Source organism: Thunnus thynnus, chromosome 21 (assembly GCF_963924715.1).
Source record: "Thunnus thynnus chromosome 21, fThuThy2.1, whole genome shotgun sequence".
NCBI lineage: Eukaryota > Metazoa > Chordata > Actinopteri > Scombriformes > Scombridae > Thunnus > Thunnus thynnus.
Genome location: NC_089537.1, coordinates 21,108,997 through 21,136,004, shown reverse-complemented (window position 1 = coordinate 21,136,004; position 27,008 = coordinate 21,108,997). Strand labels below are relative to the sequence as shown.

Below are 27,008 nucleotides of genomic sequence, written 5' to 3'. Positions count from 1 at the left end.
AAAACATGACACTCATTAAAGGACACAAAAATGGACAAGATGGTTACAAGCGGACAGGACAAAGTGGCCTTCAAGACTCACAGAACTAGACATAAAATGATGTCTACTGTCCCGTAAAGTCATTTGAAGTCAGCTAAAAGTTTTAGACCTGAGTTGTTTTATCCATTCTCCTTCACTCCTCTCCAAGGACAAAGATGAGCAGAAGAAGAACTCCCCTGATCTGTATTCTTTCCCGCCTGACCCCCCCTCAGCTGAGGACTTCTCTGAATCGCTCCTTTGCTGCTCCTCAGGAGTCAAAGTCAATGGGGAATATTCTGCTGTGTCTGGCACTCAGCACCAAGGGCAGGACAAAGGTTGTTCAACAGCATGAGAAGTGCTACAATGCAGAGGTGCAAGATTCTCTCTGCAAATTGATCAGTACCTGACTTAAGTACAGACATGGATGCATAAAAAAAAAAAAGGGGGGGGGAATCAAAGTCAAGACGAGTGACAAGTGCTGAGTTCAACCACACACCTGATTACCATTAGACAAAGGGTTTCAGAAATGCTGAACTTCCTGTGGTCTTTGCTTTTGTTTCCATTAGAGGAGAGCCATTTTGCAAATTTAACAGCTTAGGAACAATTGTGTGTAATCACGAACAGCAGACAACAATATTTACCCTGGCAGGATCCCAACATGACTCTCAGAGGCATTTCATTTCACCGGACAAATGATAAATGCATACCGTGAAAGTGCATCTGAGCACCAATCAACACAGCAATGAGGTATATAGCTCAGTTTGGTTATTTGCACAGAAAAAAAATTAAAAGAAAAACAAAAAGACACAAAACAGCTGTGCAGAGGAAGGAAACCCGGTGGGCTTATAAAGGCCCTCCCAAAAGTGCACTGAAAGTCAAATAACAAACAGAAATGGACTGAAGTGCATTCCAAGGTTATTTGTCATATGTGTCCAAAGCCTTATCAGTGGAATGTGACAAAAGACATATTTATTATACATTGTGTGAATATCTTCCAAACAAACGGTTTCAAAGCAAACGCCAGATTTATTGAGATTACAAGTCTGATGTTTATTATTTTATCTTATGTTTCACACCTGCATTTCTTGTGTTTTCTTGTGTTGCTATGTATCTATTAATTGATTCTTTTGGAAGCCTCATCTCTTTGTCTATAGACTGCTCATCTGAACCGGTTAAGATGGCTGCCAACCCTGTACAGGTGAAATGAAGGCCATTTCTCACTTGGGCAGCTTGACAGAGAACCATGGGTAATTGAATTCACCCTGTACAGTAAATCAGCAGGACTGGAGTAATGACAGTGAGAAACTCCAGGAAGTCTGTCAGACTAAGCACAGTCTCACAGACTGAATAGTTAGGAGTTAAATTATAGTTGGACATTTACATTATATTCATCATTTATCATCTACTTGTGATCTTTTTTTAAATTTCATTAATTGTGGTATGTAAGTTAGTTGGTTTTTTTTTTGCAGCTCTAGGACAATTAGATAAATACTACTGTTTGCAGCTTATAGTCATCAGTACTTAGTATCATTATTGTGCACATTGTTTGTGTACTTCATTGTTTTGTGTGCCTTTTGCTCTGTATTGTAGTTTAGGTTTGTCCTCAAAGTCCCTGTGCAATTTTTGTCAGTCACTTCTCCAACTGCATCAAACACTCTTTCTTTCAAAATTCAACACCTCTTTCCTTTGTCTTCAAAACACTGTCAGTTTTATAAAAGTGCCGCAGTGTCAATAAGAGATGCCCTTCGGATGTGTATCCACAGGGGCCGTTGCTTTACCAGCCTTTGCTTTTCCTCACTTGTTAGGTAGAGTTACCTCTCGGTTGCATCAGCGGCACTGACTATTTCACTACAGTAGCAGCCTGGAAAAGACACACAGTGCTACTAGAATGAGAATCGCTGTTTCTTTAAAAGATGAGGTGTAGACAATACATAACCCATAATCACTTTATATTCACTCATGTCAGCAGACCACTTTTGCCAACAGAGGACACAGTTTTAATTAGAAACTTTATGAAATATTTCCAGTCAGGACCTCTTGAAACAATTGGTCAGCTCTCCAGATGAAGAGTTGTTAAAGTCATTCCACTTTCTTCCTTGCTAAGTGGCTAAAGGACACACACACGTACACGCACATGCACAGGGCGATGAATGGCTAGTGGACACATACAGTAAGGGCTAGCTGATGCTTTGAAAGGTGAAAATAATTAGAGAAACTACTTGCTTTTCTGCAGCTGTCAGCATAATAAGCATAGAGGGAAATCACAGCCCACTCACCCCACAGTTCTTGTTGTAGCATTCAGCAAGTTAGCTCTGAAAATTACAGCCAAACTGCAACACTGAAGCAGACAAGACTAAGGCCAGCTAGATCCTCACAGGAACGGATCACACACCCTCACATAAACACAGGAGCAAAACTACACAGAGATAGGAATACAGCCAGGGCTGTAACAAACAGACTGAAAGAAAATTTCTCTTAGGAACAGTATGTTTGTATTAAATTGCTCTTTGGTTCATAAAACTGGGCCGGGAAAGATAAAAGGCAAAGGGCAGAGTGGGAAAAGAGACAAACACTGAAGAGAAAGACTTTTCAGCACCTTCGGTGGTGTTTTGGCACAGTGAGGTGCAGATGGGGCTGCTCACTCACTGTTTTAACACCATTGTCTTTTACCAGCTCCTCACAGTTGGTGACGGGGGGGAAAAAGGGCAGGTGACAAGACCAGCAGAGACACTTCACTTCCTTTCGCCAGCCAGATCGACAGGCGGTGTATATGTGTGTGTTTGAGCTTGAACTAGCTGATATCTAAGCTCAGGGGTGCAGGCAGTTGAAAGTCAAAGCTGGTCTGGAGTGATGATAGTGAATGCAAACAAATGCTGATGAAATAAAGACGGAATATATTTTCAGTGTCTTGTTTGCAGTCTTCTTTTATGTGCTTTGAGTGGTCTTTCTGTTGTTTACATCATTTTGCGCAAAGGAATCTGAGCTCACTGTTGTCTGGAGTTTTGAAGCAGGTTTTACCTTTATGTTATTCCTTTGCCTAATAGCACCACAGCAAATAACAACAAGCATTCATACCTGAGTATTGTGAATACAGTCACTGTTTTCACCAAACACCAAAACCGCTATCTTAGCTAGAATCAAAACGCTGTTATTCAGCCTGCGATGACCTCGACAATCCTGAATACACTAGAACCTTTCATGCTGTCAGTTCATGAAAAAAAAAGAAGAAGAAAAAGACAAAGACAACAAAGAAACATCACAATTGAATCAACAGTCACACACGTATCTTAAGAGACATGTACGTGAGGTCACATGGGGATAAATATTACACCAGATTAATGGTTCACAGAGGCTGGCTCCTTCACAAAGGGGCTATTTGGTTATTTGTTAAAAAGCTTCTGATTCATGCTTACCATCCATGCAGCACATAGTACTCTGGCAACATTGTGCCACTGTGGCCTTTGTCACACTGTAATTAAAGATAGCTTCTCATGAGTCACACTGACAGAAGCAGACACACACCCTCCACCATCTCAGCACCCACCATTACAGTCACCATCCTGCTAGAAAACAAACACAAGTTGTCGGGGTGGGGTTTACAATAATTGCAATAATGCTGTAATGTGTTGCGTAAACAGGATCAGCTGAGACGCATTAAAGTCAAAGTGATTACTGTGGTTGTTAATTTTAATGTTACGACATAAAATTTTAATTGCAACTGTGGCTCATAGATACAACATCACTAAAACAATTTGTTTCAGTTTATGTAATGTACGTAACACCTTCATATTAATCATACTATCCTATCTGTCCACTCATCATGCCCAACACTTGAGAAGTTTGCTGCAGACAATCTTCAAGCACACAATCAGTATAGTGAAAGTCACATGTCTCCACGACTGTACTGAAGCACACGTAGCCCGCTGGCCAGCCGTGCTCAGCATATGGAAGCTATTCCATGATATTGAAGCAGAGATGTTCTTCCTCCTTCTGGCAGAGAATGAAGACAGAGACGGATGAGCTCTCTGGCTCGAGAGGCCACCTGGCTACATCCATCCAAATGGATCAGAGCTTCACTCTCCTCTTTCTCTGCCTTCTGACCAAGCGTTGCCCGTTGAAACATTGAGCTGTAAGGTGAGAGGTCACACTAATAGCCGCACTCCATCTTCTTTCTGCTACACGATTTCCTCCATCTATGTCCATCACACACACTCGTACTTTCTTTTCCTCTCTTACGCTGTCTCATTTTCTCTCTTGCTTCTTCTGTGACACTTTGGCCTATTGATCTGACTGGAGGAGGAATCATTAGTTGATCCACGCGGCCACGGCTATCAGACCCATACATGGATTGCAGCAGGTAATCACCCTAAGTACACGCTGGTGGTAACCAAAGCCTTATGCTCACCAGGGGACACTGGTGCCGTTTCCTAACAGCGGTCCACCATGTACCACAAGGGATTTCCTCGTCAATGCAATTGATCAGAACATTTAGTTGATTGGCTGGATGACAGTGTCTCACTTCCATGCGGAAAAATGACACTCAGACATCTAGGACAGGATTAGAGACACTGAACACTGGGACCAACAGATGGTTCCCATGGACCCAGGACCACAGCATTCAGGCAACAGTCATGATCAGTTTTTGTCTGAGTCCTGGTCTGGGAGGTGACAAATTGCGGTTATTGTTATGACAGGAAAACTAATTTTGTGAAAAGTTTAAGGCTAATAATATATGGATGTCGACAATGCTACCAAGATGGCGTCATTGCTGGCAAAGATTATCTCACATATGTCGTCAAACTAAACTAACCACCTCTCTGGCATATATTACCACGATGAGGCTGAAAGATTTTCCTTTTCCAGAGGTCAACCCATCAACAGTGTTGAAGGAAGAGCCGCCCACCTATCCAAGCCTGTTATTTAGCCTTTAAATGCCATTTCAAGGAATATAATTTCAAACCACCTCAACCTTTTCACACAAGCACCAGCTGTGTTAGCTAAAGCTCAAGAGGAGCTCACCCACGCTGAAGGCAGAGATACTGAGCAGTTTGATTCCTCTGCAGCTTGTATGGGGTGAAAGGTTAGAAGCAAATATCAAACAAGTCATCCTCTGATGCTATAAATGGAAAACATGCTTACAAAGAAGAGAAAAATGTTATAAACTTGCTGTATTAATTATTATGTATTAATGTATATTTACTCTTACACATGACTGATATATATAGCTACTGTACTCTATATATCTCATTATCTCCAATAATGTGAAGGTCTGGAAATATTCATATTTAATACTTGATGCTTTGTGCTGTAATCATCATTCACACAAGTCAAATTCCACCTGTTCTGTTTCAGAGACAAACACCAATCTATCATATCACAATAATACAATATCAGATGGTAAATGTAGAATTGCTGACCTGCATACTCATTAAGGTGTTCTAACTTATTCTGGCTAATTAGACTTTTGCTCAGGCAGAAGTTGGACAGAGTTATGATAGAATTATATAAAACAACAAAGCTAGATGCAAAGAAAATGTCTAATTAGGCAGACTAAGTGAAAACACCTGTGTGAGTTGATAAAGCTAATTTTCTTGTTTAATTGTATCTTGAAAGATGCTGATGTAATGATGTTGTAATGGTTCTTATTTAAAGAGGACCTATTATGCTCATTTCAGCTCTAAATTTCTATTTGTTTTATTATCAATATTAACTACCCAAATTTTAAAAAAAAGAAAAAAAAAAGATAAAATAAAATAAATCAAACATAAAACAAGTTAAGAAATCTACTGCATGATATGACCTCACCATGTATGTACTGTGTAGAGTCAGATTTCACCAGTGCACAGTCCCGGGTACAGTAAAACTTGCAAATAAGCTAAATATAATAAAAGAATAAATCAGTGAGTATATGTATCACAGCTTCATTTTGTTCTAATATATCAACATGTATCAACTTACCACATCTTACAGGTGCTTCAAGTTATAAAAGTGTTTTAAAAGAATATATTAAATATGTCAAAAGATTCTATTGCAGCTGCACCTCTTTTGCCCCAAATGACCACAATGAATAAGTATAAAGTGCAGGAAAAGGGAAAGTTCCTGGGTAACATCATTTATGTCTGTCATTTTCTCACTGAGGCATGTTAATAGCACTCTCAAGCAGCCTAAACACCAAGTTAAGGGAGGTCACTCCGCCTCATCTCCTGCACTGATGGCTGAGCATACAGAGAAGATGAGTCTGCAGGCTGTGTAATACTGAAGGTGAGGGGACGGAAGGGTCAATTCCTGGGAAGACGGCTTTTAAAGACCATTAGAGAAGACTACAGTGTCTAGGGACACTCAGAGGTTGGTGTGTTCATGTTAGTCTTGTTGCTAGTCTGCTCATGACTGTGTGTTTGCTCTTCATCTTTTAAATAAGTACATGTCTTCATAATGATAGAAAAAGTAGAAAGTCCTCCAAAGTGAGAGAACTTTGTTGTTACACACTTTTATAAGTAACTAATTTTGGATTTGCCTCAGTGTGTGTCTGGTTTAGTCTATAGAATTTTCCACTGCTACCTGCGCTGCACCAATGGCATCCTGTGAACGCCTTCTTTCCTGTGTGAAAACAGCATAAGTCCACTCGCTTGGTTCCCACCTCTCCCACACTCCTGTACCCCTCATAGGTGTACACTCAGACTCAGGCATTCATCCAAACAGCCACATTCACAGACAGTGTCAGTTCATGGGCCTCAATTTTCACCCCAGCGTGTGGAGCCCACACCCAGCAGCACTTTTCAATTAGATAGAATAGAAGGCAAAGCCGGGTGTGATGCTAACGACCTTTGTGTCAAACCCCGGCTGTCGCTATCACAGTGCGTGCACACAGGAGATTTCACTCAGTTCCATATTTCCTTCTCCTTAATTCAACTTTTCTTCTTTCTCTCTGCTTTTCCTTCTTTGAGTGAGAATGCATCTCTGCTGATTTCTCCATCCTTTCACCCCCAAGGGCAAAAGGAGGGTGGGGATAGAGTGAAAACAGAGAAAGATAAGACAGAAAGTGTCAGAAACTCATTTCATTTGAGCGGGGAGTTAAGCATACTGTATGTTCACTACCTGCTAGTTGTGGATTCAGCCTCTGGCCAATGATGCTACGATGCATGGTGTGTGCATGTGTGAAGCTAAAGCTGACAATGTCACAGTATCGCATGGTTTACTGAAGCAAACAGGGGATGGGATTACCTCTGACTATTGATTATATGAATGTATGTGCTCACACACACACACACACACACACACACACACACACACACACACACACACACATAGACAGAGCAGATAGTTCTGAATGACAGCCCGAAACACTACAGGGAGGATTGAGGCAAAGTGCCCTTACAATCAATGTGATGGCACTATAATAGCACCTGTCTCCTGTGTCATTTTGTGCTTTTCTTCCCCGTTGCCATGGTAATTATAATTCCTATAATTCATTGAATTGTGCCTTTCCCTAAAAGAAGACCTATTCCTGCTGTTTCGGAAGAAAGGCAACGAGCTACCTGTGACTGCAGGGAGTAGATGAGACTGTCCAGCATATGATCAATATCTGGGTGAGGTGAGATAAGGCATCCATAGGACGTGGTAGTTATCTGCTGTCTTTTAACAGAAAATAGAGAGTGTAGCAATAACAATCATAGGTTGGCAGAAATATGGAGTTTACAATTTCGCTGTATTGACTTGCTGCCCTCTGTAATAACTCACAATCAAAGTCAGGTCTTAATTCTTGAACAGCAAAACCATTCCTTTCCATTTACCTCTGTGTCTTGCTCCATTTATAGCAGCACGGGCCGTATAATGGAGCAGATGAGAGCACATGATTTGGTTAGAGAGTTCCTCCGTTGTCTTTTAAGAGGTAAAATGCCTCAGAATTTTGTCAGTAATCACTATTTGCTCCGAGGAAAAATGTATGGCTCACATCAGTGGGGAGAGTGTGTAACCTGATTGAGAGGTTGTACTGTGAGTGAGTGAGTGAGTGAGCGGGTGTGTGTGCACGCAACCTTGTGTATGTACTGCTGCACGTGTACCCTACCATATCCTAAACTCCACGACTGGCCTTCATGATTCAGTAATTTAGCAGGTCTAGATACACTCCACATCGAGCTGTCAGTCAAGCCCTGGCGGCTGTGCGTTTCCTGACCTTGCCGAGCCCATCTCAGCATCTGTCCTCTAACCAACTGTCACATCTCACACAACAGGCAATATGTCTGAGCCCATCTGAAATAACATATAGAGGAGGATAGAGAGTGGAAACAGCTACATACTGTCTGTCCAGCCTGCAGTGATTTACCATCCACACAAAATGTCTTACTAAGTGGAGACAGGGTAAGATACACTTTGGTGTTATTTCTGAATTGTGTCTCTGTTTATTAGTTTAATTTATTTAAACTAAAAGAGAAACATTTCAGTTAGATAAGAGAAAGAAAAGCAAAAAAAAATCCACATCAGAAGAACACAGATGAGATATGTGAGGAATACTGATGCTACTTGCTTGTGATATTTGACCAAGGTTAACTAGATCTCTGCTCTGTGTTGTCACTGCAAGGTCATAGACACTTGCTTGTGACTTTCTTCCTCCAATTTTTCTTCAAATATAAAGTATCTAATATGCCTTCATGCATGTTTAAGAAACAAAACGCGTTTTCTGCATGCACCAAATAACCACCAAATGTCCAGTAAATGTTAAAGAACAAAAATGAAGATTATATAGAGAGTCATTTTGAAAAGTAGAGACCCAGCCTTGGATGGAGTGAATCCCTGCATTTTACCTCTCAGGTGCTGAACTTTACCTCAGTGTGACAGTGTTGTGTTGCTGTAATGACTATAAACTCAACTGTGACTGCATCAGAAATTTAAATAACAAAATTGTGTCAGTTTAAAAAAAATGAAGACCTGTCAGAGCATGTAGGCACGGGTTAATGAGGGCACGACTCCGAGACAGCCTGAAGACAGAGAAGAAAAGGAGCTGACATTTTCTTGCTGTGAGAAAAGCGGAGTCAAAGATCTGAGACTCCGCTGAGCTTTCGGTTGTGATAACTTACTGCTTTAGCACCCACTCCGCCCCCACCTCTAAAACTTTTCCACTTGGCTCATTTGACTCCCACTCTGCAGGATGAGATGTGCGCTGGGCGCCCTTGAAGTTTCAATGGCAAGAAACTTTTCCATCAGCGCGCCCACAGTTGCCGCTTATGATCACAGCGGCGTTCTGAAAAGCCTGCGTCGGAAAAGCCAGTGGAATAAATAACCCAAACTGAGAGGAAAACCCAACCAATTTGAGAAGATTTGATTTGGGATGGGAGAGGAAGACATGATGAAAGAGTAGAAAAAGAGAAGGGCAGAAAGAGAGACACAGGGAGAGAGAGTGTCAGGGGCAAGCCCTATTGATCTGGAGGCTTAATTAACCATCAGATGCTTCTGACACAGCCTCTGATCTTCTATGATCAGTGGCAGAGTGGCACCACTCTGGGGGGAAATGGTGGGAGGGGGATAGGAGAGAAACGGGAGAACAGATAGGGGAAGGACAGAAAAGAAAAAAGTGTAGATCGTTGACGGATTACAAATTCACTCCATCTGTGCAGAGGAGGGTGGAAGGGTGAAAGAGGAGAAGGAGTGAGAGACGAGGAGATCATGAGGAGACAGTTTATCAGTGGGTAGAAAAATGGTAAAAGGATGAGTTTGGAGATTAGATGGAAAAAGAGGGAGGAAGGGTGTGGATACATGTTCATACACTGCGTCATCCCCCACAAACACACCCTCCCTAGACCGACGCAATCACCTTTCAGTTCTGTGTATGTATATGTGAAAGGTCTGTCGATGTTGAGATGACAGCAGTGACTGGTTGAGGATTGAATTGCCAATTCTAATACACCTGAGGAGCTGAGATCTCAGCCAGCTGATGTCAACTGGATAGAATGGGAATTGACCCCAGTGAAACCAGTCGGGAGTGGAGTGAAGGCTGGGAGGATTGGGGATGACGTTAATCCCTGAGAGGTTTGAATAGTGAAATAGCGTATCTTAGGATTCAGGGTGATGAGGGGGGAAGAAGCTTTGAAGGAGATGCTGGTTGGGGGTTTAAGGTAAGACGCTAGCAGAAGCTCTTCAGAGGTGATGGGGTGAATGTTAAAATTGATCAGATAATGTCAGATTGCAGACAGCACCAATTCATGGGGAAAATATATCTAATGAGAATGAGGTTAGCAGGTCAACCACACTTCCCATCAAGGCCAATGGGGAGTGACCGGCCAAAAAAAAATCCAATTTGTGGAATGATGTTGTTTAGTAGCAGTTGAAAGAAACATAAAGGTGTTGAAAGAGAGAGTCAAAGAACTATGATGATTTATTTAAGGTGGCTTTGACTCACCAATACGTCCGATCACATTAGTCCGTGGTGTGGAGATGTTGTCAAAGCCCTCGATGGTTTCATACAGAGAATGGGAGATCCGGCGCTCATGGTTGTCCAGTAGAGAGTTGACAGGATGCTCCAACACTGGAGGGCTGCCAGGAGCTTCCTACAGACACCAGGAGAGGTGGAGAGTAGACATGGTGCTTACAAAGGTGTACAATGCCAAAATGAAAGCAATTAGACTCTGAGTTTGTCTTAAAATACCTTCCTTGAAGGCCCAATTTGTAATTTTTTTAACCACATACACTTGAAGTATATGCATACATACATGAAAATTTTGAACTCAAAAGTAAATTGAGCTAAATGCTGATTTCAGCATGCTAACATATTCACAATGACAATGTTAAAATGCTGATGTTTAACAGGTGTAATGTTTACCATGTTCACCATCACCATCAAATTTCATGGCAACCTATCCAATAGTTGTCTTGACCAAAATGGTGGACTGACTGTTATTTCCAGACGCTATCATGGCTAAAAAACTTAGGTAGGCTTGTGTTATTCTGTGTGTTAATAGCTCATGTGTCATGTGTTTTGATATTTGGTGGTGGGGTTAACCTTTGCTTTTACATGTGAAACATAGATTGTGACTTAAAAACAAACCAAACAGATGGTAAAAAGGGCAAAAATTGGACTACTATTGGATTTTTAAAAAAAAATCAAATTGGTAGTCTGAACTTCAGGCACAGTATGGCTCTTAATGTGATTCCATCAATACTCCAGAAACATGTAACCTGGGCTTCAGTGTCTATCTCAGCTAACGTCGTATTTTCTGGCTCAGCAGTGTGAGACGGCTCCTGCAGTAGTCCGAGCCGGATAAAGCTCCATGGATTTCCCATAGGCCGATAGACAGCTGTCTCTAACAATGAGCTCTAGTAAATGGACCAGTGACATTTGCCATGTGGTCAATGTGCCGCACTGCTGGTTATTGAGCCCACTGTACACTCAGTGCATGTGTCAGTCTTGACAGAGGGACAGTGTTAGCGGTTAGTCTTTGGGTCTGTGACCACCAAGCCCAGATACTGGCTTCAACAGCCAATAGTATTTTTTAGCATAGAGACAATGGAACTACTACAGCAAGAGTCAGCAAGTAGAGAGAGAAAAAAAATCAAATCCACGTGCAGAGAGTTAGAGAATAAAGCTAGGGCCTTGGCCTTATTTTGACAATGCTTCATAGGAGCCTGTGGGCAGCCGGGGGAATGCACTGGAGAAGAACTCCCTGAACAGGACCTATTACAGATAGCTCCCTCACAGCTAGATAGTCTTGCACAGTTCAACTCTGTACCTCAAGCATGCTTTAAACCAGGAGGCCCTGGCTAATATTGATGTCTCATAACACTCTGCTGGCTCCCGGCCAAGAGAGAGGGGAGTAAAAAATCAGACAACAGCAGCAGCAGGAAGACAGAAGGGCAGGAGGAAGAGGAGGAGGGAGGAAGAAGAGGAGGAGGAGGTGGGGAGTTTTCGGTAAACAAATTGAAGGAATAACAAGAAAGAGGGAGATTGTAGGGGTGTGTGAGCTGAGGCCCCAGTGCAGTATGGGTGCTGCCAAGTTACCTTCTCGTGGGAGTAGCGTGCCCTGGGAGACGCATACCAGGCGAGAGGGACTTATCGGCTGTTTAATATAAATGAGAGGTTTAATGAGGTTGAGAGCGCAGGACTTTATCGGGACAGCGTGTTGATAAGAGCGAGGGGAGAGGCGGGAGAGAGGCAATGTGTGCGTGTCAGTGTGTGTGTGTGTGTATGTGTGTGAAATGGAGGCCTGGGTCAATGCAATTACAATCAGAGCCATGGCCACTGCCAGCCTTATAATAAAAAGCATGTCCCTGGATGATTCAGACTCAATAAGGTTCAAATTGTCTAAATGAAAATTTATTTTACTTGCTACTCTCTCTTTCACTCTAACCTGCTCTGCACTTTTCAATCTGTTTCACATCTGGTGGAGACTTGCCATGAGCTGAAAAGAAGTAAGATGGAAGGTTTAAGGTAAGAGGTGGAGAAATGTGTGGACAGAGTGGAGCAGAGAGAGCGTACAGCTGAGAATCAAATGATATGAAAACTATGTATAGAATGTGTCAAGAGAAATAGATCTCAAGAAGACATCCTAGTCACTCTCTCCCTCTATCTCCGAGAGCCGAACAGGCTAATTTCAAAAGTATTCACCGGCTTCGATGGCAAATAGACTTTGGAATCAACTTAATATTTGTGTAACCAATACTAATTGAGTCTGCATCTGTGCATACTAATATTTCAGCATGCTGTGAATGTTTACTGACTTGTGAATGTTTACTGACTGGTGGAAGTTCATGTCAAGCTGTGATATTTTCATGTCAAATCTGCGCTCTGCTGTTAGCTGATATTCAATGTCAGAGTAGTGATTTAACATTTAGGTCTTTTCCTAGAAAAATATTTTCTGATACCCAAGATGGGATGCATTTTGCCAATTCTGCAACTGAACCAGCAGACTGAAAAAATGTGGAAGTGAGTGCTTAGTTCGCATGAGCATCAGTAGCCATGACCGCCACAACAGACAAAAAGGTTTGTGGTATCACAGTGTTCAAACCACTGCTGATTTAATTCTTAAATAACAGCAACAGCAAGTTGATCAAGGAGTTTATTTGCCCAAAAGTGGATGTGTTCCGTTAAGTCTTTCAGCGTCTTTGGTGAGATTTTAGTCCTTTCTTACCAGTGGTTCTCATCACCTCATCATGTGTTTAATCTGCCTTAATCTAGTCATTTTCAGAGTGGATTATCCTGTTGACTGAGGGGAGAGGGGAGAGCACTGTGACTTACACTGAGCCCAGTCAAGATCAACTGCTGCTCAGCTCCCATTGGACTGCATGCTTGTGTGTTCAAGGTATTGCTTTTATTCGTCAGTGTGGCTGTGGTGTAATAGAGTGTGCTTGCACAGCTGCATCCATGTGCACGTGTGTGAGTGTGTTTGTATGCGTTTGTGGTTAAGTGCAGACTCATGCACAAACAGGTTTTTGCCTGTGCATCAACATCTCCCTGACCTTGAGTACTAAGTGAGGGTGAAGAGGCAGTGTGTTGACAGGGCTGGTCTTAAGCTGTCAACTAAGGCTAATGATGTCTAGTCTATGGCCATTTCCTGGCCTTCTATCTTGGTCTCAGCCTGTTGCCATGGCCCTAATCCAGTCAACCTCCACCATAATGCTGTAATTACAATCCTTAAACTGCTGCATGCTGCCCCGGGCACAACCTGCCTCTCTGCTGGCCAGATACCCCACTTTTATTAGCCTCTCACAACTTCAGTTTCACTAAAACACGGGAACAACAGCTGGATATGTGAGAGTAAATCTCCTAATCAGGTTTCACTGCCCAAACTACTGCTGTCTCTCCATCTAAAGATACATAAAGTGTCTTGTCTTGATGCCAATCTGTGTAGAGTCGACAATCCTCTGTTGTTATCAGCTGTGTTCATACGCCGTGCAATAGTATCACATACAGCTTACAACCGAACATCACGTGTACTATGGTGCAAAGTGAAAGGAATGTGTGTGTGTGTGTGTATGTATTCACATACACGTGTGTATGTTGCTTAACTACACTTGGGTTTTCAGACTCTAAAGCACACACTTCACCTCCACAGTCCTCAACTGTGCCCAAGCAGCCCACTCAACCACCAGATTCAATATATTATTCTCTCAATTGGTCCTATTGAGTTTCCCCTGCCGCTCCTAAATGAGTTAGTCCTCAGAGAGCCGGCTGGGAATGAGGGCCCGGCAGCGCTGGAATTGCATTTCTGCTGCTCTGCGATCTACTTTCCTCAATTTAGTCACCGCTTCATTGGAAACTGCATTTCCCAGAGTGCACTGCTCTGTGCCCTCACTCTATCCCCTTTCCATGAATCACTCCTATTTGCTATGACAACAGGGGAGCTGTAGTCTCTACATGTCATGATCTAACTTGACTTCAATCACTCCATATTAAGGTGGGGGTTGGGGTTGACACAAATTTCCCTCCTTTTCTCTTCCCTCTGGTGTGGGCCAGCATCTCAATGTTTTAAGGTCTCTCCCAGCAGTGGTCAGCTCAATACTAATAAAACCATAATTTACTAGGCCGGGGCTCTGATTGATAGCTCTCTCCTGGCTCTATCGATCAGCCCTTCTCTCATCCGAGTGAGCGTCTTTTGTTAGGGCCAGCCACTTCCTTCCCCCTTGTCTCTTTGCATAAACGTTCCCTCACTGACTGCAACGCTATTGGACTGGATTACAAACAGAGCCATTGGCATGCTGCAGAGAGTACTTGGATGCTCTTTTATATACAGAATAAGCTGTTACATCTACTCTCCTCACAGAGTTAACTAAACTACTGTGTCTGCAAACTCCTATGATGCAACAATGCTAAAGTGAAAGCATCATCTGCTTTGATCTTAATCCTATACCGCCTGCTGCTTCTCATAAATAATAAAAGTGTTTCAGCTGGTCAATTACCTGACCATGTTCCCTAATGGTGTAGCTGTAAAAAAAAGAAAAGAAAAGGAAAGTAAACTCTGATCCCTAGTTAGTCATCATTATGGCCACAGTGGCCACAGATAAACAATCAGTTCTGTTTTCAGAAGAGGTCATTCTTGCTTTTTTGATTATCTGAGACACACTATCTTATGTAAATCGTGTCATTTTCATTCCACTCACTGTTGTATGTAATATTTAGTCATGTCATTATGTCAGCCTAAAAATGTGGATTGACGCCCCACCTCACTCTTCATGCTGATCTGTCATCCTTGTGCATCATGCTGTTATGAGGCTGTCACATTCCTTCCCATCTAGGCATTGACGTTAATTAGCTGGCTTGTATATCAAAACCTCTGCAGTGTATTAAATGTCTGCATCACTAGTGGTTTGTTGGTTTGTTGAGGAACGACAGACGCTGGTTGGCATTTATTTAAATGTAGTAATATGTTGGTGGCTTAAGAAAAAACAAAACCATAAACAGGTTTCTCAGGTGACTCAATGCACTGGAGCATTTTGCAGTGGTTTCTTGTCCCATGAGGTACATGATTGGGGTTTTTGGACTGAAAAAGTCTTTGGTCAAAAGAGAGGGAACAATTTGCATAAAAGCTTTACATTTATGTCTTGAGGCGGTCTTGACAGAGCTCTGCTGAGACAAGCAAAAAAAAAAGAAAGAGAAAGTTAGAAAATCTTTATTTCAATGAATTGAATCAAATGGGGAGGATGGTGAAGCGAAGGGTTGAAGTGATAGCACTGCTGTCCTTAGGCTGAAGCTCCGTCTCATGAATTATCATGAGAACTCTGTAGAAATAGTACACTGTGAAATTCAACTCAGTCCTTACATCTGTAAAATGAGAGAATTATGTCCCTGGTAAACACAGGCAGGGAGGATGAGAAAGCTTTTGTGGTGATGCATCTTGGTGGAAATATGTTTTTGTTGCTCTGATTAATGCAGTGCTTTATTGGCAAGTTGCCGTAGTTCTGTCAAGAAGGACGAAAAAAAAAAAAGCCACAAGACAGCCAGTCTGTCAAAAAAAAAGTCGACGTCTGCAGGAGATCTGTCACAAATAACATCATAAATGTACAGACAGGCGTGTGCGTACATTACGTGATGAATTTCAAATCAGACAAATGAAACCCAGCCACAAGCATGCTTGTCATCAGTCTGTCTGCTTTTAGATGCTGGTGTGATAAATATCTTAGTAATGTCATGAACTGATGTGGCTGTTGCAACAGACAGAAACAGACACGCACCACTGAATAGAAGTTTGTAAACAGGATACGAGACATAGGGGGAAAGGGGTTGTTGTTTTATAAACTCAGACATGAAACCCAGCGTATTTATTGTTAGAATATAATCTTGAACATTTGCCACTATGTTCTAATAATCCTCTTTGTAATTAATGAGTTCTGATGATCCACTGATAAACCGACCTCTTTGTTCTGTATATATAAAGGTCAATTTGTCATTTTTAGCCACAGCCAAGATGGGCTGCTGACCAAGGAGGCCAAAGAGCTAAGATTCAAATCAAATGCTAATTAATTAGGTCTGCATGTCATCACGAGTCTGTACTTGTTTAGTCTGTAGTCTATCCACCACTTCACCTCTCTCCCAATTTTTTTTTACATTTGTGCTACACTTTGCTCAGCATTTCCCATTTCCAACCACATTACTTTCAAGCCAGTGGAAAACTGCTACAGCAAGTTCCTCCATCTAATGTAACATAACTGTATCAGCAACAACAACAGCCTCGCCTCCAGAAAACATACACAGGATTATGTCTCTATACCTGAAGTTTTTCCCAAAGAAATGTCCAAATTATTGAATCAATGCATGTACGTTTTTGAAAAGTAATAACAGCAGAGGGCAGAAAGTGGAAATTAAATCTAATGCTGACTTTGAACAAGCAAACGACTGTAACAGATCTGCATTTGATTCAGTCACAGGACTTTGGGTTTGTGACTTGAGGATTGTGAAAGATGGAGAACATTCAGGAAGTGTGGCCAGCAAAAAAAAAAAAAAAAAAAAAAAAAGGGGGAATGGAATTGAAATGACTTTTCATAAATTTAATTGCTTAAACACATGTGACGATATATTAATAGAACTCAGATACAGAAAGAGAAATTATGCAGTCTCTGAAGCAGCGATGCAATTACAATGCTTCAAACAAATTGGCAGTAACCAATCATATCGCTTGACTATCTGGGGCAGAATGATACTTTTTCAAACAGAGGCAATCTGTGGAGTCAGAACAGAGGAAAAATTAATTGTTCTGGTACAGACTGTGCGGGTACAGTGTGTGTGTATGTGGGTAACCATGCTTGTGTGTGTGTGCTTCTCACTGATGGAGCATATTCAAAATGTTATGAAATACACTTTTTCTGCATACCTTTGACTTCTGTCTGCACACTACAAATGTATCCTGATTACACATCAAATGCATTGTAAGGTATGATATTAAAATTGGTTTTTAAAAGCGGAAAGTCAATAGCAGCAGAGGACGTTTAGCTACTCCTCCAGTAACTTTATCATTTCTACTGACTAGTTTCTTTTGACTGATTGCTTTTTTGGACTCACTTCAATCCTCTGATGAGGCTGATTGACAGTCTTCCTCAATTTGGCATTTTTTAAGCTTTGATAAGGACAGTAAAGGTCTACATTTTTGAATCAGGCTCATGGAGACCTTCTGGCCTTGTGCTACACTAAAATAGCTCCTAAATAGTGTGGCACACTGCTTTGTTAGACTTGAATACATCCTTAATCGTGTTGAAGAGTTTTTTTTTCTGTATTCCAAGGCAAAAAATCTCATTTTAACCCAAGGCAAAGGCCACTCATTGTCACTGCTTTAATGGCAGCAAAAATAGACGAGGTACTCCACCTCAGACATGGGCTTAATCATAGGCCATCAGCGGTATGAACTAGCCCTTTGAAACACTTGTCTTTCGCCACTGAGAGGATCTGTCTAGATGGATCTAGCCCCAAGTCCTTCTGAAAGCAAATAGGCTTCTGTGAGACCTTGGGCAAGAAATGGAAGCGTGTGTTTTTAGGTAATGCGTTTGTATGTGCGTGCGCATGAAGAGGCTACATAGTGTCACATAATGCATTTCATATTTCCACTGAAGTGTTTTCTGTTTGTATCCATGTGTTACAGGATCCTTAGCTACATCACAAGAAAATGCAGCCTAGCTTAGTGACTGGTGTGTGGTTTTGGTTTTGCAAACATCCACCAAACCAAGCAAGCTTAAACTACCAAGAGACATTACACTGCTCTGTCCTAACAGAGATGATCGTACTTTAACCCACAGCACCAAGCAATGATGAAATCAATGCAATTTTCATGGAGTGGGGTGGCCTGGATACGCTGCACCCATCAAAGTCCCCCCTCTGATGCATTAGGCTGTGCTGCTCGGCTCCTCTCCCCTGCAGACAGTGATGGATCTGATTCATTTCAATGGTGGCCTCCAGTGCTCACTCCCATTCGGCTGGGTGACAGTGGCAAACTGGCGCTGGCTCCTCACATATCTGCCTGGCCAACACAGAAGAGCTGGGGAGGAGGGGGTGGCAGTGGTTGAAGCTGCCGGGAGCCTGCGTCGACATTTAACTTCTGCTTTTCTTATTTGAGGTTTGCAACTGACCTTAAAGTGTAACTTCACCCCCAGGTCTGAGCCTAACTCAACCCACTGCATAATTTTTAAAAATGCTAAAAAGTGGGCAAAGGGGCTGAGAGGAGGGAGTAGGGCGTAAAATTGTGAGGCAGGCAGGCAGGCAGGAGTTGCTCAGTGACATCCCCTGGCCAGAAAAAAATGATAATAATAATAACAATAATAATGAGAGGAAGACAAACAGTGAGATGACATTTAACAAGCCAGGAGTCATTTTTAAATAAACCTGTCTGTGTTTAAACCTGCAGAATTCAAGCCCTTGCTAAATGAGTTCACACAATGCTGATTAAGCCCGCCAGATAAATCTCTCTGTAGTTCACAGTATACAGAGTTTTTAAATATCATGTCGAGCAGGACATTCCTACTCTGGCTGTTTGAATGTGCACCCAGAGACTTGCACCAGCTGAGCCAGCTAACTTCCTGTTAGCCCTCTGCTAACATGAATGGGGATAAAATAATTTAATTGCGTGGCTCTTCTAGACTTTCAAAATGTTGTTGGACCGAATGGATCAAATTCTGATGGTGATACAATTCATTTCATGGGGGTTGTGTGACGCCGTTTTACAGCCGCAACAGTAGCAACTTAGTAGAATACGGCACAATCTATGATGTAAGCATGTGTTGACAATGTTTTTTTTTATAATTACTCTAACTTCCAGAAACTTAACTTAGTTTATTGTCACATGAACACAGTTTTAGCTTCAGGAGCTAACAGCAGCACTGACCTGATGGAGGAAATCTGTCCATCTGTGACTGTACGCTGCTGAGCACAGCTGCAGGTTCAGTAATGGTGGAGTTTAGTTACACCGTGATTTCATGTTTTAAAACAAGATTTTACCAGCTGATGACTGCAGGAACAGACAGCCGGAGAGTTAAAGAGCTACTGAACAAAATGCAAAAAAGGATTTCTGCTGTTTTTGTGGCTTCCAGCAGCATTTCCTCCCGCGAACAGTCACAGACGGAGAGATTCCCTCCATCAGGTCAGTGCTGCTACTAGCGGCTGTTAGCTGCTGAAGCGAAAACTTTCTCAATCAGCATATTTTTGAAAATGAGCGCAGACGGGCTATGTGGTTTCACAGACTCACACTCAAGGCCGGGGGCTGAGGGAGGTGGGCTTAACATTCTACCATTTATATAAATTTCATCACATAGAGACCTCACAAAAGGTCGACTCTACGTGAGCGTTAGCCCTGCCTTTTCAGGGCTGATTTTAAACAGCAGATGACAGGTTGAGCCATTTTCAACCCATGAAATGCTGATTTTTATAAATTTGGTGTCAATGTCAATATTTACACCAGCATTGATGTGTTTCATCACAGTGCAGTCATCTAATTTAGCTTACAGCTCAAAAAACATGTGTAAGTGTTGCAGTACCTCTTTAAATTCTTCATTTACAATCTTATCTTTTCTCTACTTTGAGTACATTAAAGTTCCTTCTCGTGACTTCATTACACTTATTCAAACCACTTTTCAGAAACCAAGTCTCCTGAAAACAATGCAGCTTAAACAATGTATGATTGTATGTAATGGGACTTTAATGGACGCAATCTAAAATGCACTGTCACATCACCTTTTGTTTCACACACTCTCTTTACATCTCTCTCTGCAGCATCATCAATATGCTGTCTCATAGCAACTGACGATGTCAAATTATATACAAACTTGTCAAAATTTCTCTCTAAATTGCCTCTCTAAATGCATCAAAAATGTAATAGACTTTAAAGTAATGTTATCCTTCATCCTTCCACCTACAAAGTGATAATAAAAAAACATTTCTCCTCTTTCTGAAGATGTGTCTCGGAGCCTAACTGTCTGCTCAGTGTCAGTCTGTCTACCTGTCTGCCTGCTGGTGAGGGATTAAAGAGGACAGAAGAGTGACTGGACCAAAGTGATAGAACTCACTGAACCTTGGGGCTGAGCTTTCCCAGGAGGGACGTGTGTCCTCTCGTGTGGAAGGGGGGGATGGAGGGGGTAGGGGGAGGGAGAGGAAGAAGGAGAGGGGGAGGAGGGATAAAGGCAGAAGGGAAAGAGAAAGGTGTGTAGAACGAAAACGTGCATTTAAAAATGCAAGAGGCTGCTGCCTTGGTGGGGGCTAGTTGCTTCAGGTACCAGTGAGTCCACAGATCCATGAGTTTCAAGGCTTTTCATTGGGATAAAGCATCCACATTACAAGGTAACAGGAAGGTGAATGTGGATGTGTTGATTTGGCTAATCCAGCACCTTTATTATATAACCTTTATTTTTTTAGATTACCCTGCTGAGTTTTTTTTTTTCAGGCAGTGCTATTGTCTGTCTGAATGATGCCTAAATCTGAAAATATTGGGGGGAGGGTTCATGGCCATGTAATGAAAGAAAAGAAAAGAAAAGCAGGGCTTAAGTGAGTGATGAAAGAAATAAACAGGAAGTATAACATAGCTGTAGTTATTGCATTTTAAACTTGTTAAAGGGACATTTTGTGTTTCTGAAAATAACCACATTTCACATTACTCTGCTTTCTGCAACTGTAGACGCTTTGCTACAACTTGCCCTCTAGCCTCTCTCTATCTCTGGGTTTGTCTTGTTGGCTTTATTTTGATTTGCAAGAAGAGGGATAAGACCAATAAGAGCCCAACTAGTATACATATGAAAACAGATATTGTCATTGCTATTGTTCGAAAAACAACGCATTTAGTGAACAAGAGCAACATCTGCAGAGTAAATGTAGTTCAAGGGTAAAACAAAGTAAAATTTAGAAACAGAAATGTCAAACTCTTACAGTCTATGAAAATCACATGCTGCAATGCCATAATGTACCGTATGGCAAATTATGAGTGATACCTGTGGGAATTCAGTTCCGGGCCCTGGCTGTTTATGTGCCATGTTCTACCTGTTTAACTATGGAGCGCCATAAGTTGAGGGGAAAGGAGGTGAAAATTAACATTAAAACACGGTGAAAAACAAGCACACACAGGGCGTCAGGGGGATGACGTGTGGCGAGAAGACAGAGAGAGAGAGAGAGAGAGAGAGAGAGAGAGAGAGAGAGAGAGAGAGAGAGAGAGAGAGAGAGAGAGAGACAGAGAGAGAGAGAGACAGAGCGCTCAGAGGATGAGGGCTAACAGCGAGGGTGAAGGGCAGAGAGGGGGGGACTGGGGCTCAGCGTGGTACTCCAAACTGACACACAGCCACGGGACACAGGCTCCAATTAGAGTCACAGCAACACTAATCAAACCTGATCTACAACCTCTGGCTGCAGGGTGAGTGAACGTGTGTGAAGAGTGAATGTGTGTGCGCTTGACTATTCACACATGAATCCACAATACTGAAATATAGTCATACTGTGCTTAGCATTTCACATTCAGCTAAATCATGTTTGCATTCATCTTCTTTTTTACCCCGGCATATAAAAAAAATATGATTTCTGATATAAGAAAAAAGGGCTGGTATTAGTTCAGTATTAGAATGCACATTTCATGAAGTTGAAATCCCCTCCCTTTCCAATATTCTTGACTGTTCGCTCATGACAAATATCCACCTGGCTGCAATACATATTCTTTTATCTGCCTATCCTACAGTGTTATTCCGTAGGCCTGTCAATCATAACTCAGTGAAGTGCTTCTTAGATATCATATCAAGGCCCACGGTGGGCAAAGAAAATCATACAGAGGATGGAGGGAAATGTGAGACGGTATCACGTATCTCACACAGGAAATGGGACTGTTTGAAGATTTGCATGGTGGTGTGGTCGCTTCATAAAGGTCCTCCTCTAGCTATCTCAAAGCTCCCAAAACCTATGGGGGGATAGACTAGGGACAGTGGCAAAGCAGAAGAAAGCCACTCTCATTTATCATTCTATTCCATGGAAATGTAGCTATCCCTCTTCTTCATTCAATGTTTCCCACTTATTCAAAGACAAGACTTAGAATTAGAGCATGCATGTGTGTTTGTTGAGTGTGTGTGTGTGTACAGTATGTGCTATATACTGTATGTGTGTACCGTCCATATTAGAGTTGTGTAAGCTCATGATTAGAATACTAATAATTATATCTGATTAGAAAAAGTATACAAAGGCAGACAAATTAAATCTGACTCCTTTTGATGCCAATTAGTCTCTGGCACATCAGTGTGAGTCCTCCCTGACTGTTGGGCTACCTCATTGTTTTTGGTCAACCGTCGAGCCACGATGAGCTGGATCATCCCTCGCTTGTTGCCCTCTACTGACATGGATTTGCGCAGCGTTTCCATGGAGTCCTGGTTGGTCTTCCCTAGCAACGACTCCCCGTTGACTGCGATGAGTTGGTCGTTGACATGCAGACGCCCATCCTGCAGATGAATACCATCATGGGAAAGTATTTAGATCTGGCTCATAAAATACTTCAAATCCTCATACAACTTAGAAGGAGACAGACTTCTGGGATCATATGGACCCTTGCTCCCAGAAAATCCCAATAAATACTGGGAGAAAGCCCATAATCTTGTTTCTCTATTCATAATAATGAATTAATGATAGTGTAATTCTTCTGTTGTGCAAAACCACTGGCATTTATGAAGACTTAAATTCAACACATTTTTTTTTTACAAAGGGATAATAAAATATTACAGAACGTTGTTGCCCTGAGGAAAAATATTGCAGCATGGTAGTCATGCCTCTTAAACAGCATTAACATCATGTAACCACTTCAAAATCACCATGACAATGACTGAATCCAATATTTCAGTGGTGCACCAGCTTTGCAGCATCTTTGCATTACCTGTAGATAATTGAATTGCATCAAAACGATCATTTAAATCAATCAAGGTAATGGTCAGGGGGTAAAGGGGGAAGTAGTTACTTGCCTTGCTAGCAGCACCTCCATTGATGATGGATTTGACAAAGATGCCCAAGTCAGCATGGTTCTCCTTGTCCCTATTACCCTTGACGCTGACCCCCAGGCCTGCTGAGCCTGACTCATTCAGTGGGATCTCAAAGGTCATGAACTCTCGTGTACCATCAGGGGTTAACACCATGTCATCTTCGTCTGGCTGCTGTAAGTAATAAAGAAAAAGGGAGAGATGTCTGATTGAGATGTTACATATTTTATTTAACTGTTTCAAGCACTTACTGGTCTGTCGCTGGTATGAAATAAAAGTTTCACAGCTCTGAGTCTTCTAAATTTTGACGACCCAATTTACCAATCAAAGTTTGCAAACTCTTGTGGAGCTTTTCTACAGTGTCATTGTTGCAAAGATACTGTATGTGCAGCCTCTAACTTTACCTTTGGTGAAAAGACAGAAAAACAAAGAGAACAAAAACAGATCACAGAGAACAGCAGAAAAAAAACTAAAAGAAGAACAGGCATGAATGACAAGAAAATGGAAAACAGGCGGGAGACAAGATAAAGAGGGGTAAGATGAGGGGAGCGGGAGAAGAAAGCGAATGGATGGCAAGCATGTCACATATCTTGGGGCTGTCATCGTCAATTGGCCGTACTGTCTAGCCGAGCACTGCAAATTCTTTTCCACCCTCGTGAGCTTGGTGTAGGAACAGCGGGGACAGCGGAGAACTTTTGAAAACGCCAGGTAGTAATTTGATGTTCAAAAAAGTTGTTTCCTTTGAACAACATCCTTTTGAGGGATAATTTGTGACACGTTAAGAACTGGACCCTCCTTCCCCTTGCAAACCAATGGGCCCTTTGTTGAAAATGACCAGAGAAGTGTTTTGTTGCAGGGCTGGTTTGGCAGATTCTCATGCATTGGTACACAAAAAATGGTTCATTTCAGCTGCCAGAGAGATGTGAGAGAGGACTATTGAGTGTCTAACACCCAGCACGATCAATTCAGCTGGAAAATGGTCCATAAAACAACCACACCAGTCTCTTTTCTAACAATTTCTACTGGTGTCTCACAAAGAGCATCTGTAAAAAATAACAAAAGAATATCGCATTTGTGTATTTTACTTCTCGCTCTTTGTCAAACAGAAAGGGAAAAGAGGTGTGAGAGAAAGGTAATGGTGTAGAGAAAACACCAGAGGCATCGAAAACCTGACAGTTTCTTTCTTACGTTCAATGCGACAAAACCTGGTTAAGATTTAACAATGTTTTAAAATAATTTCCATTTTGTGGTTCAGTGCCTACCTGTGCCTGAACACCATCATATTGTAGTTGAGTAAATGTACTGAAACCAATTGCTTTGACGTCAGTCCACAGCTGTTCTTTCAGAACAGTTTGATAATCAAGAAAAATAAGACATGATACATACATACAGCAATGTAGTCCTGTGCTACTGGCCGTGCTAATAGCCATTCCAGTTTTTGAGGTTTAGATGCCTTGCTTAAGGTGCCTCAGCAGCAACAACTGAGTGTGTTTCCTGTTCACACACACACATGTTTATTGTCAGGAGATAAGAACTGACGACTGTCCGATCACGAGCACGCTCCACAGGAAACCTGAGAGCAGTGCTGTAATACTGTGATTGGCCAGATTGTACTGTATGTGTGTAGTTATTGCCATGGCAGCCAAATCCACATGAACAATACTGGCGGTGAGAGCAATCAACCCCAGAAACCCACCGCAAGACCTCTTTAAATAGACTCACATCAATACACACGCATGCACACACACACAGCCCTTAAAAGCTGCTGGGATAAAGAGTGAAGCACAGGAAAGAGGGGAAAGATAGAGCATAAGGTGTGTTTTTTTTTTTTTTCGGAGGCTGAGGAGTTATTAGGATGCAGCGGTGCGTTCAGGTGGAGGCTCTTTTCAACACCCTCTGACTGAGCCCCTATTCTCCAGACGGCCCTCCTATCTGCCCCCTTTTCTTTCTTTCTCTGTTATTTTCTTCTCTTGCTTTCAAAATGGCACTACACCTGTCTGTACAACTTGCCAACTGGGCTTTGTCCGTGACTGGACCCTTAGTAAATTCAGACAACTGGAATCCATTTAAGGGCGCTGCATTTCAACACCTCCAGTTCTATTACAGAAATCACCGGCTCTTGTCGGGAAATGACCCTTTGATTGCCCTCAGACAGCTGAACAAAGCGGACAGAAGACTATTGAAAAACAATTTGATACCCAGTGCAGCGGTAAATATAATGCATTAACACTGTTTTACTTCCCATTCTTGTCTGGAGCTTATAAAGACATCATGTTAGAAATTCTGTAAGTGTTGACACCTGTTATACTGGAATAACCTTAACTCAAGTCAGTGTGTTGTGATCAGTTGGTTACCAATGCAGGCCCATAGCAACGCAGCACAAACGTACAATTTCCACTCTGAAAAGAAAACTTATGGATGAATAGCCTTGTGCGTCATTGGCAGGGTCAGTCTCTATCTCTAATGAAGATGTTTTTTATCAAAATAAAATAAATAAATATTGGCTATGAGTTATGTCCCTGGAGAGGCTTTTAGCCCAGCAGTTGAAGATAGTAATACACTGGATGAAAAAATTACTTTGGATGGACCCTATCTGAGTGTGTGTGAGTGCGTGTGAGTGTGTGTGTACGCTCTCTTCCAAAATGATGACAGAATAACCACCCACTCAGAGCTGTGTTCCGGGAATAGCGGGCCGAGGCAGAGAATGAGAGAGCAGTGTAACATTTTCATCAGACAGGAACAAGCGCCGCTAGCCAAGAATGAGTTTGTCAGGCTGCTTGACAGGCCTCGTTGCACCGATTCAGCTCGGGCAGAGCCGGATTCAACTACCTCTGAACAGGAGAAAAAAGAAAGTCAGCTCATTGTTCCAAGCTCAGCCCCGTGTGTGCACCTGGGACAGAGAGTGCAAAAGTACTGATAATAGATGAACTTGTGTAAAAAGAGTGGAAACACCAGGAAATATGTAAAATATGTCTGTTGTCAGCTTAAGTCCCAAACTGGAACCTGCTACATCTTGGGAGTCACGTTTTCTCAAATCCAATTCTTTTCACAGGCACAGTCACTTCCTTGAAATTGTCTCCTGAACAATGAGGAGAAGATTCTCTCCAGTGAAAGATGTATTCACTAATGATGTCTGAACATCTCCAACACTGAGTTCCACTTGGAACGTTTTGGCAGCGCAGCACTTAGCTGTAGCATGGATGTATGCGAGTTGGCTTAGCAAAGGTAGCCTGGTATATTATTATATATGACATCATTAGATTACTAATACTGAAGCATCAGTGTTAGAGCAGCATGTTACTGTTGTAGCTGCTGGAGGTGGAGATAGTTTCAACTACTTTATATACAGTTAGACCGTAAATCAGCATGTAACAGCTGTCAGCTGGTGTCCTGACTCCATGCAAGAAACAGAAAGCTTGTTTTCCTTTTCCACTGCGGCACAACTAAACTGTTTCAGTAATATGTTACTCTAATACATTTTTCAAAATGAAAGACCAAAATGTTATTTTCCACCTTTTTTTTTCTGCTGTACTGAAATCATACCGAAGAAGATGAAATCAAGCACATGATCACTGGAGTTGCATGTCAACATGTGA

The 27,008-nt window shown here is 42.0% G+C and overlaps 1 protein-coding gene across 7 annotated transcripts in view; it reads right to left on the bottom strand.

Annotated features, from left to right (window-relative positions):
* Positions 1-27,008, bottom strand: part of LOC137173071 (partitioning defective 3 homolog) — a 355,263-nt gene that overhangs the window by 129,470 nt on the left and 198,785 nt on the right. For 5 of the 7 annotated variants that reach the window (XM_067577768.1, XM_067577762.1, XM_067577765.1 and 2 more), the window contains exons 13-15: positions 23,398-23,586; positions 22,714-22,884; positions 10,412-10,559 (exon numbers count right to left, since the gene is read on the bottom strand). In XM_067577768.1, coding sequence (XP_067433869.1) covers positions 10,412-10,559; positions 22,714-22,884; positions 23,398-23,586 — 508 coding nt within the window. The remainder of the gene's footprint in view (positions 1-10,411; positions 10,560-22,713; positions 22,885-23,397; positions 23,587-27,008) is intronic. The other 2 variants (XM_067577764.1, XM_067577766.1) reach the window with 1 other exon arrangement.